The sequence below is a fragment of the Salmo salar genome, chromosome ssa02 (assembly GCF_905237065.1).
Source record: "Salmo salar chromosome ssa02, Ssal_v3.1, whole genome shotgun sequence".
NCBI classification, from domain to species: Eukaryota; Metazoa; Chordata; class Actinopteri; order Salmoniformes; family Salmonidae; genus Salmo; species Salmo salar.
In genome coordinates, this window is record NC_059443.1 from 14,454,501 (window position 1) to 14,469,046 (window position 14,546).

At 43.7% G+C, this 14,546-nt stretch overlaps 1 protein-coding gene across 4 annotated transcripts in view; it reads right to left on the minus strand.

Moving 5' to 3' along the window:
- The window catches only part of LOC106585541 (collagen alpha-6(VI) chain), a 40,843-nt gene that overhangs the window by 14,108 nt on the left and 12,189 nt on the right, over positions 1-14,546 (minus strand). For all 4 annotated transcript variants that reach the window (XR_006764364.1, XM_045712855.1, XM_045712856.1 and 1 more), the window contains exons 4-33: positions 13,920-14,507; positions 13,111-13,674; positions 12,372-12,989; positions 11,692-12,252; positions 10,981-11,538; positions 10,298-10,873; positions 9,598-10,182; positions 9,036-9,385; positions 8,834-8,912; positions 8,567-8,718; positions 7,829-7,921; positions 7,603-7,656; positions 7,357-7,428; positions 7,114-7,140; positions 6,809-6,907; positions 5,657-5,719; positions 5,283-5,348; positions 5,002-5,055; positions 4,855-4,890; positions 4,597-4,659; positions 4,398-4,460; positions 4,213-4,275; positions 3,489-3,551; positions 3,307-3,357; positions 2,874-2,909; positions 2,680-2,742; positions 953-1,015; positions 721-756; positions 582-618; positions 417-428 (exon numbers count right to left, since the gene is read on the minus strand). Coding sequence is in view for 3 of the 4 variants with exons in the window: in XM_045712855.1 (XP_045568811.1) it covers positions 417-428; positions 582-618; positions 721-756; positions 953-1,015; positions 2,680-2,742; positions 2,874-2,909; positions 3,307-3,357; positions 3,489-3,551; positions 4,213-4,275; positions 4,398-4,460; positions 4,597-4,659; positions 4,855-4,890; positions 5,002-5,055; positions 5,283-5,348; positions 5,657-5,719; positions 6,809-6,907; positions 7,114-7,140; positions 7,357-7,428; positions 7,603-7,656; positions 7,829-7,921; positions 8,567-8,718; positions 8,834-8,912; positions 9,036-9,385; positions 9,598-10,182; positions 10,298-10,873; positions 10,981-11,538; positions 11,692-12,252; positions 12,372-12,989; positions 13,111-13,674; positions 13,920-14,507 (5,745 nt within the window). In the remaining variant the exon portion in view is untranslated. The remainder of the gene's footprint in view (positions 1-416; positions 429-581; positions 619-720; positions 757-952; positions 1,016-2,679; positions 2,743-2,873; positions 2,910-3,306; positions 3,358-3,488; positions 3,552-4,212; positions 4,276-4,397; positions 4,461-4,596; positions 4,660-4,854; positions 4,891-5,001; positions 5,056-5,282; positions 5,349-5,656; positions 5,720-6,808; positions 6,908-7,113; positions 7,141-7,356; positions 7,429-7,602; positions 7,657-7,828; positions 7,922-8,566; positions 8,719-8,833; positions 8,913-9,035; positions 9,386-9,597; positions 10,183-10,297; positions 10,874-10,980; positions 11,539-11,691; positions 12,253-12,371; positions 12,990-13,110; positions 13,675-13,919; positions 14,508-14,546) is intronic.

Sequence of the window (14,546 nt, forward strand, 5' to 3'; positions counted from 1 at the left end):
AGAGAGAAAGAAGGGGAGAGGAAGAGAGAGACGGACAGAGAGAGAGAAGGGGAGAGGGAGAGAGGTACAGAGAGAGAGAAGGGGAGAGGGAGAGAGAGACGGACAGAGAGAGGGGGAGAGGAAGAGAGAGAGGTACAGAGAGAGAGAAGGGGAGAGGAAGAGAGAGACGGACAGAGAGAGAGAAGGGGAGAGGGAGAGAGGTACAGAGAGAGAGAAGGGGAGAGGGAGAGAGGTACAGAGAGAGAAGGGGAGAGGAAGAGAGAGACGGACAGAGAGAGGGGGTGAGGGGGGCAATGGTATTTTTAATGACAACCATTCATAACATCACTTTGCCAAGAGTTCTGGTTTGATTACACCAGAATCTACAGTCAAGTACATACATTTATTTGGACGATGAAGGGTTAATGGAGACATACCTTGAGAGCATGCTGTTTGGGGGAGAAATATATCATAGTTTAGAGACAAAATTCGGAATGAATTCATCTTTGCTTATGAAAACATGACCTTACCAGCAATAAAGCAATTGACACAGCGGATCTTTTTCTTACAAAAAATATAGAGTAGGAATACCAAGAGCTTACCACAGTTATCACGGATATAGGTGGTCAGCTGGCATTCCTAGGGAGACAAATACAATAACATGTTAAATAGCTCTCAAGATTCTCTATATAAAATGTTTTATAGTTAAATTGGAACTAAGATCAGACAGAATACACATACAGACATGGCTCTCTCTCCTGGTCTGCCTCTAGAGCCCTAGATAGAAATAGAGAATTAGTCATAAATCCACATGTAAACAGTGAATATCTTATCAATACTTCTACTGTAAAAACAACCAAAACTACAACTACTATTATTATTCACTTGAAACAAATAACAATAATAAAACAACTAATACATGGGATTTGTAAAGTTCCTTTTATAGAACCAAAAACGCAAATGATATACTAACAGTGTGTCCCGGTGGTCCAATGGATCCTGGATCTCCTGACTCTCCCGACCTGCCCGAGTTCCCCTGGTTTAATCGCATCGTAACATATGGCCATTTTAACAGAAGATTTTATACATGTCAACACACCTGTGGCCCAATTGAAAATCACAAGGTTTGAAGTACAACACCTGAGAATATAAGCAGTGGTGTTAGAATCTCTATAATTGAGTCAGAGTGTCTATGTGTGAGTATATACAGTTCTGGAGGGTGACACTTTAGTCCCACGAAGATAGTTTGTAGATGTTCAATAACTGTCAACAACATATCAACTAACTATCCACTAACCCAAGCCCTTACCCTAACCCTTATTCTAAAACTAACCCTTACCCTAACCCTTATTCTAAAACTAACCCTTACCCTAACCCTTATTCTAAAACTAACCCTTACCCTTATTCTAAAACTAACCCTTACCCTAACCCTTATTCTAAAACTAACCCTTACCCTAACCCTTATTCTAAAACTAACCCTTACCCTAACCCTATATCAAAACCTAACCCTAACCCTTATTCTAAAACTAACCCTTACCCTAACCCTTATTCTAAAACTAACCCTTACCCTAACCCTTATTCTAAAACTAACCCTTACCCTAACCCTTATTCTAAAACTAACCCTTACCCTTATTCTAAAACTAACCCTTACCCTAACCCTTATTCTAAAACTAACCCTTACCCTTATTCTAAAACTAACCCTTACCCTAACCCTTATTCTAAAACTAACCCTTACCCTAACCCTTATTCTAAAACCTAACCCTAACCCTTATTCTAAAACTAACCCTTACCCTAACCCTTATTCTAAAACTAACCCTTACCCTAACCCTATATCAAAACCTAACCCTTACCCTAACCCTTATTCTAAAACTAACCCTTACCCTAACCCTTATTCTAAAACTAACCCTTACCCTAACCCTTATTCTAAAACTAACCCTTACCCTAACCCTATATCAAAACCTAACCCTAGCCCTAACTGTAACCTTAACAAGCAGTTGCTTATCAACAGATATTTTGTTAATAGTATGACCATCTGTAGAGCATCTACACTGAGTGTACAAAACATTAAGGACAGCTTGCTACTATTGAGTTGCACCCCCTTTCGCCCTCAGAACAGCCTCCATTTGTCGGGGCATGCACACTACAAGGTCTCCAAAGCGTTCCACAGGGATGCTGGCCCATGTTGACTCCAATGCTTCCCTCAGTTGTGTCAAGTAGGCTGGATGTCCTTTGGGAAGTGGACCATTCTTGATACACACAGGAAACTGTTGAGCTTGAAAAACCCAGCAGCATTGCAGTTCTTGACACAAACCGGTGCGCCTAGCACATACTACCATACCCTGTCCAAAAGCAATTACATATTTTGTCTTGCCCATTCACCCTCTGAATGGCACACATGCACAATCCATGTCTCGAGGCTTAAAAATCCTTCTTCAACCTGTCTCCTCCCCTTCATCTACACTGATTGAAGTGGATTTAACAAGTTGCATCAATAAGGGATCATAGCTTTCACCTGGATTCACCTGGTCAGTCTATGTCACGGAAAAAGCAGGTGTCAATGTTTTGTACACTGGGATTATCCAAATAAAGTGTGACCGTCCTGGGCACTAAAAACGTAGCGGTATTGACTTAACAATTGCAGCAATGCATGTGCAACAGGGCGCTCTAGGGTCTTCTAGTGATAGTGTGTGTGAGTCTCACCCCTCTGCCTCGGTTTCCTTTGGGGCCTGGACCTCCTTTGACTCCAAAATCACCACTTTCACCCTGAAGATGACATTACAGGAAAAAGGGATTGTTTACTTTTTGTCAGCTTAGGAATGCAATGTGTCATGATTGGATTCCAGCCTTGTTCTCTTATCCATTCTGAAAGGGGAGATTTTATATCAATAACTGACCTGTAATCCAGGGTAACCATGGAAACCAGGCTCTCCCTTTAAAGTAAACACAAAACACAAGGAATTATTTTATTTGTGTCCATCAAACATGTCTGGAATACAAATCTACTGTATATTAAAATCCTTTATATTGAATGAAAAGATAATAGGCAGAATCTAGCACACAACCAGATCTGATTAGTGAAGGTGCTGGAGGAATAAGACAAAACTAGAGAAGTAGGAAAAAGTCTCTGAACACTTCCAGTCAGATACACATTTATTTAATTTAACTGAGCTTTCGGTCAGTCGACCTTCATTTAGATGAAAAGAGACATTTTATTTTATAATCTAATAAGTACATTAACAATATTTTCCAAAGTGGAAAACCTCATCAACTACTATGATGTCTATGGACAGCAGCTGTTGATCTGAGTACTGAGTAAGTGTACCTTACCTTCATTCCCTGGGGTCCAGGAGGTCCATGGCCGTCACTACCATCAAGACCCTGTATTAAAGAAAACACACCATCATGTCCCATGCTGACATGACCTTACAAACACATACAGTCTTGCAGTGTGTGTACAGCATGTGTGTGTGCATGCAGGTAAAATGTGTAATGACAAGGCAACACCTTACCGGCATCCCTCTTGGCCCAAGTGTTCCAAGGGCTCCGTTGACTCCGGGGTCCCCAGGTTGGCCCTGTGAGGAGACCACACAGTATTGGGTTGGAAGAATGGCTATAAAACATTATTTTACAAGCATTTTTTTATGTATACATTTTATGTGTCTATATGTAATATGTTTCAGCTGCTCTGCAGTCCTGGTAAATTGTCCTACCAAGATGGCTAATGTTTTGTATTGTAATGTATTATATAACTGTAGGTCAAAGATATAAGAATATTTTCAAGATAAATGCACAATGCAGAGTTTGAGGGTTTGAGAGGACGAGAGTACTAAAAGCCCTAATGGTCAATAGGGAATTGTAAATAGGAGTTGGGTTTCAATTCAACATCTGTTTAGAATCTGTGGAATGTCACTGGTGAACTCAGAGTGACGTGTGCTACGTTCTGTACATGGAGTCTGGGGCAGGATACTGGTTATTTGGCCATTGGCCAAGTTGTATTGCAAAGACTTCTGATTGGTCAACCCTAGGCTAGGATGGGGGGGTTATAAATGGCATCCTATTCCTTTGTTCAGTGGGGAAAAGCTGAGGACAGGGGAGACTGAACATCTGAACATCTACCTCCCAGCATAACATCTTGATTTATCCTTCTCAAATAAACCTATTTTTCTCCCCCTGATTTGCTTTGGAGTTTGTGTTATTGAAGAATAACATAAATTGCTAACAAAGGCAACGCACTTTCTGTCCATTCATCCCTCGTCTTCCTGTTGATCCTTTGCCACCCATAGTTCCAGGTGTGCCCTGAGGGAAAAGCCATTCATACGCCGTCATTACATGTCAACATCGCATAACAGTAGGATTTATGTATCAGGCATCCTCAATGTGGTCAGATGGGATGGAAATAGAACGGTAAGAAAACTGACCTGAGGTCCAGGTAAACCCTGCAGGCCCCTGGGTCCGGGCTGGCCCAAGTCTCCTCTTATACCCTATGCACACAGGAGAGAAACATGTTCAGCAACAGTATCTGTGGTATTGGGAGGACTGTTCCAAATGCTAGAGAAGTGCATCAGTAGTAGCATTATGTGGAGTTGTGGATGAGGGGAATGGGTATATATTACTTACCTGTGGTCCAGAAGGGCCAGGAATTCCTTGGAGGCCTACATCTCCTGGATCCCCTGGTGTTCCCTAGACACACACACACACACACACACACACACACACACACACACACACATACACATACACATACATACATACATACATACATACATACATACATACATACAAAGAACAACATACTAATGGGTACATAAATATAGATATCAATCCTAGGGACTGTTATTTAAGAAGTAGCTTTGTTGATAATGCTGCCTACTGTACATTTGGACCAGGGAGACCTCTTCTTCCTTGAGGACCCTAGAAAGCAGGACACAGGACATAATCATCACGTGACAATTGACCAAAAACGTGGGACAACATCAGTGTAACAGGACAAGGACAGCTTAGCAGAAATGAAACTTCGCTCACTGGGTTTCCGACGATTCCACTTTCTGCTCGACCGCCCTCTTCTCCTGGGTCTCCCTGTCAGTGTGGAAATGAAGACAAGAGAGAAAAGGAGTGTGTTTGAGGGAGAGAGGATGAGAATAACAGCAGTGTTGTCACCCTCCAGGACGCTAAGTGAATAATCCTGTTTTACTCACTAGAAAGAGACAGTCAAAATGATCTGGTACTTGCAAATGAACTTGGTGAATAAGCGATTTTGATTCTTAGATCAGTACATCGACAGTGGCCAACTACATGCTACATACCGGTAGTCCTGGGTTTCCCCTTCCTCCTTTGGGACCCGCGACAATGCTGTCCACTCCAGAGTCTCCCTAGAAGACCAGAGACTAACTTTTAGTAGCAGTTAGAAAATAAGATATTGAAACACTGCATTCGTTACAGTCAAACTCATTCCAAACTCATTCCAAACTCATTCCAAACTCATTCCAAACTCATTCCGAGTCTCTGCAGTTTTTTTTGTACTTGATTGATAAATTAAGGTCACTAATTAGTGAGGAACTCCCCTCATCTGGTTATCTAGATCTTAATTGAAAGGAAAACCTAAAACCAGCAGATACTGGTCCCTGAACCATCGTAAATCATTTGCACTGTTAAATGACGTCCATAGTTTGTGACTTACAGGGTCACCTCTAAGTCCACGCTGCCCCTTCACTCCTGGCTCTCCTATGAGGCCGCTGTTGCCCTGCAAGAAAACCCACCATCAAAAGATTAGACATTAGAGAAGAGAATCGAGTAAGAGTAGGATATTGGGGACATAGGAGAATGATATTAGTGACATAGGAGTAGTATATTGGTGATATAGGAGTAGTATATTGATGACATAGGAGTAGTATATTGGTGATGTAGGAGTAGTGTATTGGTGACATATGAGAACGATATTAGTGATAAAGGAGAAGTATACTGGTGACGCAGGAGTAGTATATTGGTGATGTAGGAGTAGTGTATTGGTGACATATGAGAACGATATTAGTGATAAAGGAGAAGTATACTGGTGACGCAGGAGTAGTATATTGGTGATTTAGGAGTAGTATATTGGTGACATAGGAGTAGTATATTGGTGACATAGGAGTAGTGTATTGATGACATAGGAGTAGTGTATTGGTGACATAGGAGAACGATATCAATGACAGGAGAACGATATTAGTGACCGAGGAGTAGTATACTGGTGACATAGGAGTAATAAATTGGTGACATGGGAGTAGTATATTGGTGACATATGAGAAGTATACTGGAGACATAGGAGTAGTATATTGGTGACATAGGAGTAGTATATTGGTGACATAGGAGTAGTATATTGGTGACATAGGAGAACAAAATTAGTGACATAAGAGTAGTATACTGGTGACATAGGAGTAGTAAATTGGTGACATAGGAGTAGTATATTGGTGACATAGGAGTAGTATATTGGTGACATAGGAGTAGTATATTGGTGACATATGAGTAGTATATTAGTGACATAGGAGTAGGATATTGGTGATATAGGAGCAGGATATTGGTGACATAGGAGTAGTATATTGGTGACATATGAGTAGGATATTGGTGACAGGAGTAGGATATTGGTGACATAGGAGTAGGATATTGGTGACATAGGAGTAGTATATTAGTGACATAGGAGTAGGATATTGGTGACATAGGAGTAGTATATTGGTGGTATAGGAGTAGTATATTGGTGACATAGCAGTAGTATATTAATGACATAGAAGTAGTATATCAGTGACCTAGGAGTAGTATATTGGCGAAATATATGTAGAATATGAGAAAATGTGTTTACTGGTCTTCCTGGGTTTCCTCTCTCTCCTGCAGCTCCAGCTGTTCCAATCAGACCCTGTTCACCGTCAACCCCATCAAGGCCATGGTCTCCATCATCACCCTGCCATGGTAATGTGCACACTGATTCACAACACACTCAACAACAGCAGACGTTTACATCCACACAATGAAAAAAAGAACGCACCATGGTGAACCTGGTTTTCCATTGGTTAAGACATAATACCTAGTATACTGCACATAGAAATGTTTCTACTGTACACTACATTTAGCTGTGTGTATGTGGTATCCATATCTTCATACACTTACCCTGTCCCCTCTGTAGCCTCTTGAGCCCTGTAAAAAAACAGTCAGAGATCAGATGGGATTATTTTAGACAGGTAACTGCTCTGTGTCATGGTTCAGAGGTCAGATTAGATGGGATTATTTTGGACAGGTAAATGCCCCCAGGTCATGGTAACCTCTGATCTAAAAGCAGATGTCGGGAAGACATTCCAGACCAGATGGTCTATAAACATAGATTTCTGGTTGGTCAGTAGTCCATCTGCTTACCTTGAGGCCTCTCCTCCCAGGACAGCCCTGTAGTCCCTGTGGGCCAGTGGGACCTGGTGAACCTCTCTCGCCCTGTGGGAAATCAGAGAGAGAGGACAAGGTCATTGGTTTTAAGGTCAAAGGTCACAGGTTATTAAACTGACTTGTAGACCTTGCCCACCATCCACGATTAATACGTTTTGATTTGTCTGATGTCTGAATACCACACTGAGAATTATTCTTCCTTCCCTGAAAACACACACTTACAATTCCCCCCTCCTCGCCAGGGAAGCCAGGGTGTCCTTTCAGTCCTGGCTGACTCTGTAAGAAGAGAAACAAAGAGCAAATGAGGAAACTGAAACTGGCAAAGGGAGGACTGAGGAAGTACATAGACCCACATCTTCTTTACAGTATTTTAACAGTGTTCAATTACTGTGACACGTCACATCTTAAACACTGTATAATTTTATAAAGAAGGCTCAGAGGGCCTCACCTTTGTGCCTGGGCGTCCTCTGTTGCCACGGATACCCTCATGTCCGGTGCACTTACACATCACATTGCAGCACTCCCTCTCAGCCACTGTGTCCTGGAGGGAGAAAGGGAGAGGGGGAAGAAAGAGGGGGAGAAGAAGAGAATGGGAGAGAAAGAGAGAGAATGTGACAATGTGTTATGAAATCCAATATGTCATTTGTTGACATACCCTCATAATTGGAGACACCTTTGGAGGTACTCATCTCAAAATCCAATCTAAAAACAACCAATAATGTCACTGCTCTGTTTTTCTTGTCTCCAGTGGCTCCTGCTGCTAAGTACATTTCTAGCAAGTGACGACTCTATTTCATGGTGTACTATATCCTATTTCCCATGACCCCAGAGTTCTAGTTTTGATACTTCCAACCTGAAATGCTGAAACAGGAACACAATTCCTTTCTGTAATTTCTGACATCCTGACATTCTTCAACAACGTCACGTAATCCCCTTTTCTAAACAAAACATTTGTCATTGTACAGTATGACCCAAAATACTCAGACATATCAGAAATACTTCTCTATCCTTACAGCTGGGAATATGACTGGAAATGGAATTACTGTAGATAGAGACATAAAGGACTTACATGTCAGCCCAAAGAGTCTTAGCCAGTCTAAGTGACATACAGTATTACTACAACACAGGGAGACACAACTAAAAGGGTTGTTCTGATTCTGTTGTCACAAAATGATGAACCACTTACTATTTGTGTCAACAGGGTGTTTCCTAAATTGTGCATGCCAATGTTGAGCGGCTGCTTGTAGCCGAATCCTCGCCCAAACTCCACCATCTGAAGAAGGTTGGCATTTTGGACCCCTTCTAAGGCGACTGTAAGCAGGGCGTTGATACCTTTTCCTGAAATGTGACATGGAAGATAAAGATAAAAGTACAACCGATTTTAATGTTCATTTTTGTCTCATGAATGTTCTTAAATGTGTCCGTTTCTGTGGGTTGCCCCTGGTTCTTTAACCTTTAGTGCGGAGAAGTTCCGACTCTTGCTCCAGTTTCATCACGTCATCATCGAGTCCGTCTGAGAAGATCACCAGCACCTAAAGGACAAAGTAGTTGTGGCATTGTTATTACAATGTGATATAACCAGCAAAATATGTTAAGAAGTGAACATTTTTGGAGTCTGGGATCAACCACACAGGAGACATAATGTTTGGGCCCACCTTCACGCCAGCATTAGATTTCTGGAACTTATCGTGGAAGGAGCGCAGGAGGAAGGAGTTGAAGTATGTTGTCTGGGAGGTCTGCAGGGCCATAACCTTCTCCACAATTTTCTCGTCGTACTTCACGAAGTTGTAGTCGTAGAGAACCTTTCCGTTCTGCTCCACCACGCGGAAGCCAATGTTAGTCTCAATGGAACCATCTCCCGCCACGCAACACAGGCCCTTCAGGTTGGACACATAGCGGATGATCTGTGGCAGGAAGGCCTGTAGCTGGGCTTGGCCATCGAAGAGCCCCTGGGCGGTGGCCCTGCGTGTAATATCGAACCCGATGGCGATGTCTATGGTGCAGCCTATTGGACACAGACACACTCATTATTACTTATCATCCAAATGAACCCCTTTAACAAGTCCAAAAGCTTTATGTGTTAGGTTTACTCAAGGATAATATGAGAGACAATGTAAAATAGCTTGTTTTTCAAACACTAACAAGCATTCTTTGACGAGGGTTTTACATTGAGTCAGGAGAGACAGAGGAAATAAAACGTGCATACTGTTTACTCACCCGCTTGAGTTTCTGGTACCTTGGAGGAGCATATAGTATCCACCACCTTCTTCTTGATCTTGTCCAGGCTGGCAAAGTCCTGCACAGAGAAGACCCTTTCCGGGTTGAGAGTGATTTGCCCGAGCTCAACAGGTTTGTGGTCTTTCCCTATACCAATGGCAAACACCTCAATGTTCATGGCCTTGAGCTCCTCTGCTGCATGCACAACATCATCATCTGAACGTCCGTCAGTGATCACAACCAGGTTCTGAGAGACCTTGGCATTGATACGGCTCCCTCTAGCTGGTTGGAAGTACTCCATACGGACGTAGTCCAGGGCCTTTCCGATGTTCGTCGTGTACCTAATCTGCATCATATTGTTTATCTGGTTGTTCACCTCTGCTTCTGTGTAATACTCATTCAAGAAGAACTCCTTTTTAGGATCACTGCTAAACTGGGCGACTCCCACCCGGAAGGACTGCTCTGCAATGTTGAAGCTGGAAACAAGGTCTGTGGCAAACTTCTTCATGATAGTGAAGTCGGTGGTGCTGATGCTCCCTGAGCTGTCAATCAACAGGACCAGATCCCCCTGCGTTTTTTCACAGACTAAGAGGAGAAGAGAAGACGTCAGATCATGTTGAACCATTTAATTTCAACATGCTTATGCTACAAGGCTTTGTACTTTCAGATTAGATGTTTTTACAGTTGCATTCTGTCTTACCTGGTTTGCTGGTTTGGCAGAATTCAAAGGAAATATTTTTGTGCAGTGTGTCTAGTTTATGGAAGTCATCCACAAAGAAAACCTTATTCGGGTCCCCTGCCATGAGCTCAAGCTCTTGCTTATTTGCTCCAACCACTCCGATGCTATAGACTATGATCCCATTGTCCCGTAGCTCCTTGGCTGGCCCAGCTAGGTTATAGGGGTCAGTAGCCTCACCATCTGTGATCACCATCAACCACTGGGGGACATTTAGGGCCTTTCGCCCGCCGTACTGTGCACCAAAATAACCCAAGGAATACTTGAGTGCCTTGCCAGTGTAGGTGTCTCCACTGGGCTCTCTAAGCTTTGTGATGGCACTATTGACATCTCTCTTAGATTTGTATTCGTTGAGTGTGAATTTAGACTCGGGGTCGTCTGAAAAGACAATCAGACCATAGCGTGTCTGCTTCTCCCCAACAGAGGTTTCATTGACCACGGACATCATGAAGTTTTTCATTATGTCAAAATTATCTGAGCTGATGCTGGTGGAGCCGTCCACCAAGAAAATAATGTCTGCGATCTCCGTCCTCACACACTCTGGTGGAAGAGAAGAAGAGATAGAGGAAAATATCAATGTCAAAATCTAAGAAATGTGAACTCATTGTTGCTTTTAAGTAATGTTTCTTGAACCAAGTGGCACTCACCTCTCTCCGGATCACAGATTGCCAATGCCAGTTGGCTATCCAAAGCCTTGAGTGCATCAAAGTCCCTCTCGGAGTAGACCCTCTCCTGTGCGCCACTGATCTCCAGCAACTGTGTATTGTTGGCATTGACCACCCCAATAGCGTAGATGATCACACCCTTGTCTTGAAGTTTCTTGGCAGGAGACTTTACCTCATCCTGCGCCTCACCATCGGTTACAACAATCAGGAACTGCTTCACGTTAGTGCGCCCTCCTTTCAGTGGGTCAAAGAACTGCGAGGTGTAGGACAGGGCTTCTCCGGTGTGTGTGCCCCCGCCTATCTGTTGCATAGTTTGTAAATCCTGCAACATGCCTTCCTTATCGTTATGCTTGTTGAGAGGGAAGATCACCTGTTGGCTGGTGCTGAACTGTATGATGCCCACGTGCACTTTATCCAGGCCTATGTCAGATTTGTTGATGATGGATTGCAAGAAGACCTTCATCTTCTGGAAGTCTGGGTTGTTGATGCTACCTGAGCTGTCGATCAAGAAGAGGACGTCCCCCTTCATGTCCTTGCAAACTGTGAAAAGAGAACAAATATTAATTTAGCTGTTGTTATAACTCAGTGTGTGCTCATAATCAATCCCTGGCAAGAGACAAGGTGTTTCATATTTTTACTGAAATCAGAAAATAAATAAGATGTAACACTTAAAAACAATAGAGATTGCCTTACTATCAGGGGAGCAGATATCTGTGATGATGTCATTTTTTATTGGTTTCAGAGCGTCAAAGTTGTTGACAAAGAACTTCTTCTCTTGGCTGCCAGCAATCTCCAGCAGCTGTGTATCGTTAGCTTGCTTCACCCCAATGGCATATATGGTGATGCCCTGCGCCCTCAGCTTTGCTGCTTGATCCTTCACGTTGTCTTGAGACTCTCCGTCTGTGATGACAATGAGGTACTCGCGAACCTTGTGACTACGGGTGGCCTTAGCCCGATCAAAGTAGGGACCCATAGAGGTCAGCGCTAATCCGGTCCTTGTCCCGCCTCCAAGTTGGATGATACCATCCACTGCTTTCTCCACTGAAGGGTTGTCAGGGTAGGTTGTCAAATCAAACTCAAGAGCTGGGGTATCAGAGAACTTTACCACACCCACGCGGACATGATGCGGTCCGATGTGGAATGTGTGTATGAATTCGTTAATAAATGTTTTCATGTCAGCAAAGTCTGGATATTCAATACTCCCTGAGTGGTCGATCAGAAAGAACATGTCTGCTTCATCTGTCTGCAAACAGCCTAGAATCAAAAGAGAAAAGAAAGCACTAGTGTCATCTCGGAGACCACATTACATCTATATCAACATTCCTCTACAAATTAAACAACAAGAAGCATTGGTACAGTCATTTTGATCTCACTTTGCTTGGCAGTGTATGTCCTTGCGTTGTCTTTGACTGCTTTTTTAAGGATGTTGTAGCACACGCTTTTCTTCAGGCTCTTCTCCAGGGTCTTGAGCTTGGCAAAGCTGTCCACATGTAATACGTGCTTGTTAGGGGGATCTGAAGCGATCTGTCTCAGCTCGTTCTCATCAGCATCCTTGATCCCCACTGCGTAGACAGTGACACCAGCTCTGCGCAGTGCAGCGGCATGAGAAGTTACGTTGTCCTGGGACTTTCCGGTGATGACTATCGCCACCTGCTGCACCCCCTGTTCTTTCCGGCTGCCCCTCTCCTTGATAAACATCTTCTCCCTGGCATACTCCAAGGCCTCGCCAGTGTATGTGAGACCGCGACGGTAGGGCAGGATCTTGATGAACTGAAGGATATTTGTTTTTTCTTGGAAGGAGTTGAGGTAGACCTGGGCCGAGGGCTTGTTGCTATAGAGGACAATGCCCACCCTCACCCTGTTGAAGTCCATATCTAGGCCGGCCACTATCTTGTGGATGAATCCACGAACCAGCTGGAAGTTTGCAGTTCTATTGCTCGAAGACTCATCAACTATAAACACAATGTCAGCCAGTGAAGCTTCACTGCAATCTGCAATAGAGAGGAAATTGTTAGTCAACAGCAATGTGTTATCCTTTATGTATAATGAGCAATTATTTCACAAGAGATCAGATATCCACTTAATTCAGCAAAAATCCCTAAATGCCCTTACCGTCAGTCACAGGGACCACCTCTTCAGTCTCAAAGACAGTCTTTAGCACAGAGGCGATGTTTGTAGTCTGGTAAAAGAATGGTGAGGTGGCCATTAACTTTAGCTCTGGAAGTGTAGATTCACCCAACCCGATGGACACAATGGTTGTCCCTTCAGATTTGATAGTACGTGCCACCTTCATCACGTTATCCTTCGAATCCCCGCCTGTCACCGTGACTAGAAACTGCCGGTAGCCTTGTTCATTACGGCCACCAGACGCTGTAGTGAAGAAGTGTGCACGGGCGTATTCCAGGGCATCGCCCAGGTGACGAGACCTGTTGGGGCGCAGCGGCAGCCTGAATTTCCTGAGAGCTGCCAAGTACTCTTCCTTAGTGTTGTGGGTGTTCAGAAAGAACTCTACCTTGGTGTCCTGGGCAAACTGGGCCAGACCCAGGCGCATGGTTTTAGTGCTCGGGTTGAGTTGGTTGACCAGTCGCATCAGAAGGGTTCTGACCAGCTGGTAGTCTGCCTGCATCATATTGCTGTCCACCAGGAAGAAGATATCAGAGAACTTTGGGATCAGAGCTGAAAAAATAAAGAATAATTGTTATGACAATTATGCCATATTTTATTTTCATTTTTGGAAATGGTCCTTTTAATGTTGGCACAAGCAGCCGTAAACAATGTCTGCCTCTCAAGGTTGCATAATTTTGCTTAGAATGGTATCCCATGGTACAACTAAGGCAAGTCACTTGGATTAGATACTTTGCAAGTTCAACATTCACACTTTGTTACAACATACAGTATGTTTCCTTATAAAAGTCCCTTACCCATCCTCTGGTTCTCCATGGAGACACAGACAGTCTGCAGCAGACCCTGAGAAAGTGTTTGTAGGGCCTGGAAACTTTCTATGTTGACCAGAAAATGCTTGTGGGGCCTGTTAGCAATATCCTTCAGCTCATTGATGTTGGCTGCCCCAACTCCAATAGCAAACACAATGACCCCTTGCTGCCTTAACGCCTTGGCTGGCAGCTTTACATCGTCCTCAGACTCCCCGTCGGTGAGCACCACAGCAATCTGAGGCACCCTCTGATCAGCGCGACTCCCGTTGGCCTTGGTGAAAAACTCTTCCCGAAGGACAGTAATGGCTTTGCCGGTGGCTGTGCCTCCACCGAGCTGTGGAAGCCTGTCCACTTGCTCCAGTAGGGCCCTTTGGTCCATATGTTCCCCCAAATGGAATTGCTTCTGGATCTCATTACTAAACTGGGCCAGTCCTACGCGAACCTTGTCCGCTCCAATATCCAGCCCCTCGATGAAGCTGTGGAGAAACCTCCGAACCTCCTGGAAGTTTGTAGGGATGATGCTGGTGGAGCCATCCACAAGGAACACAATGTCAGCCACTGTGGCGTTGAGGCACTCTGGAGATGAAGGAAAATAATAATGTCATTTATATATAA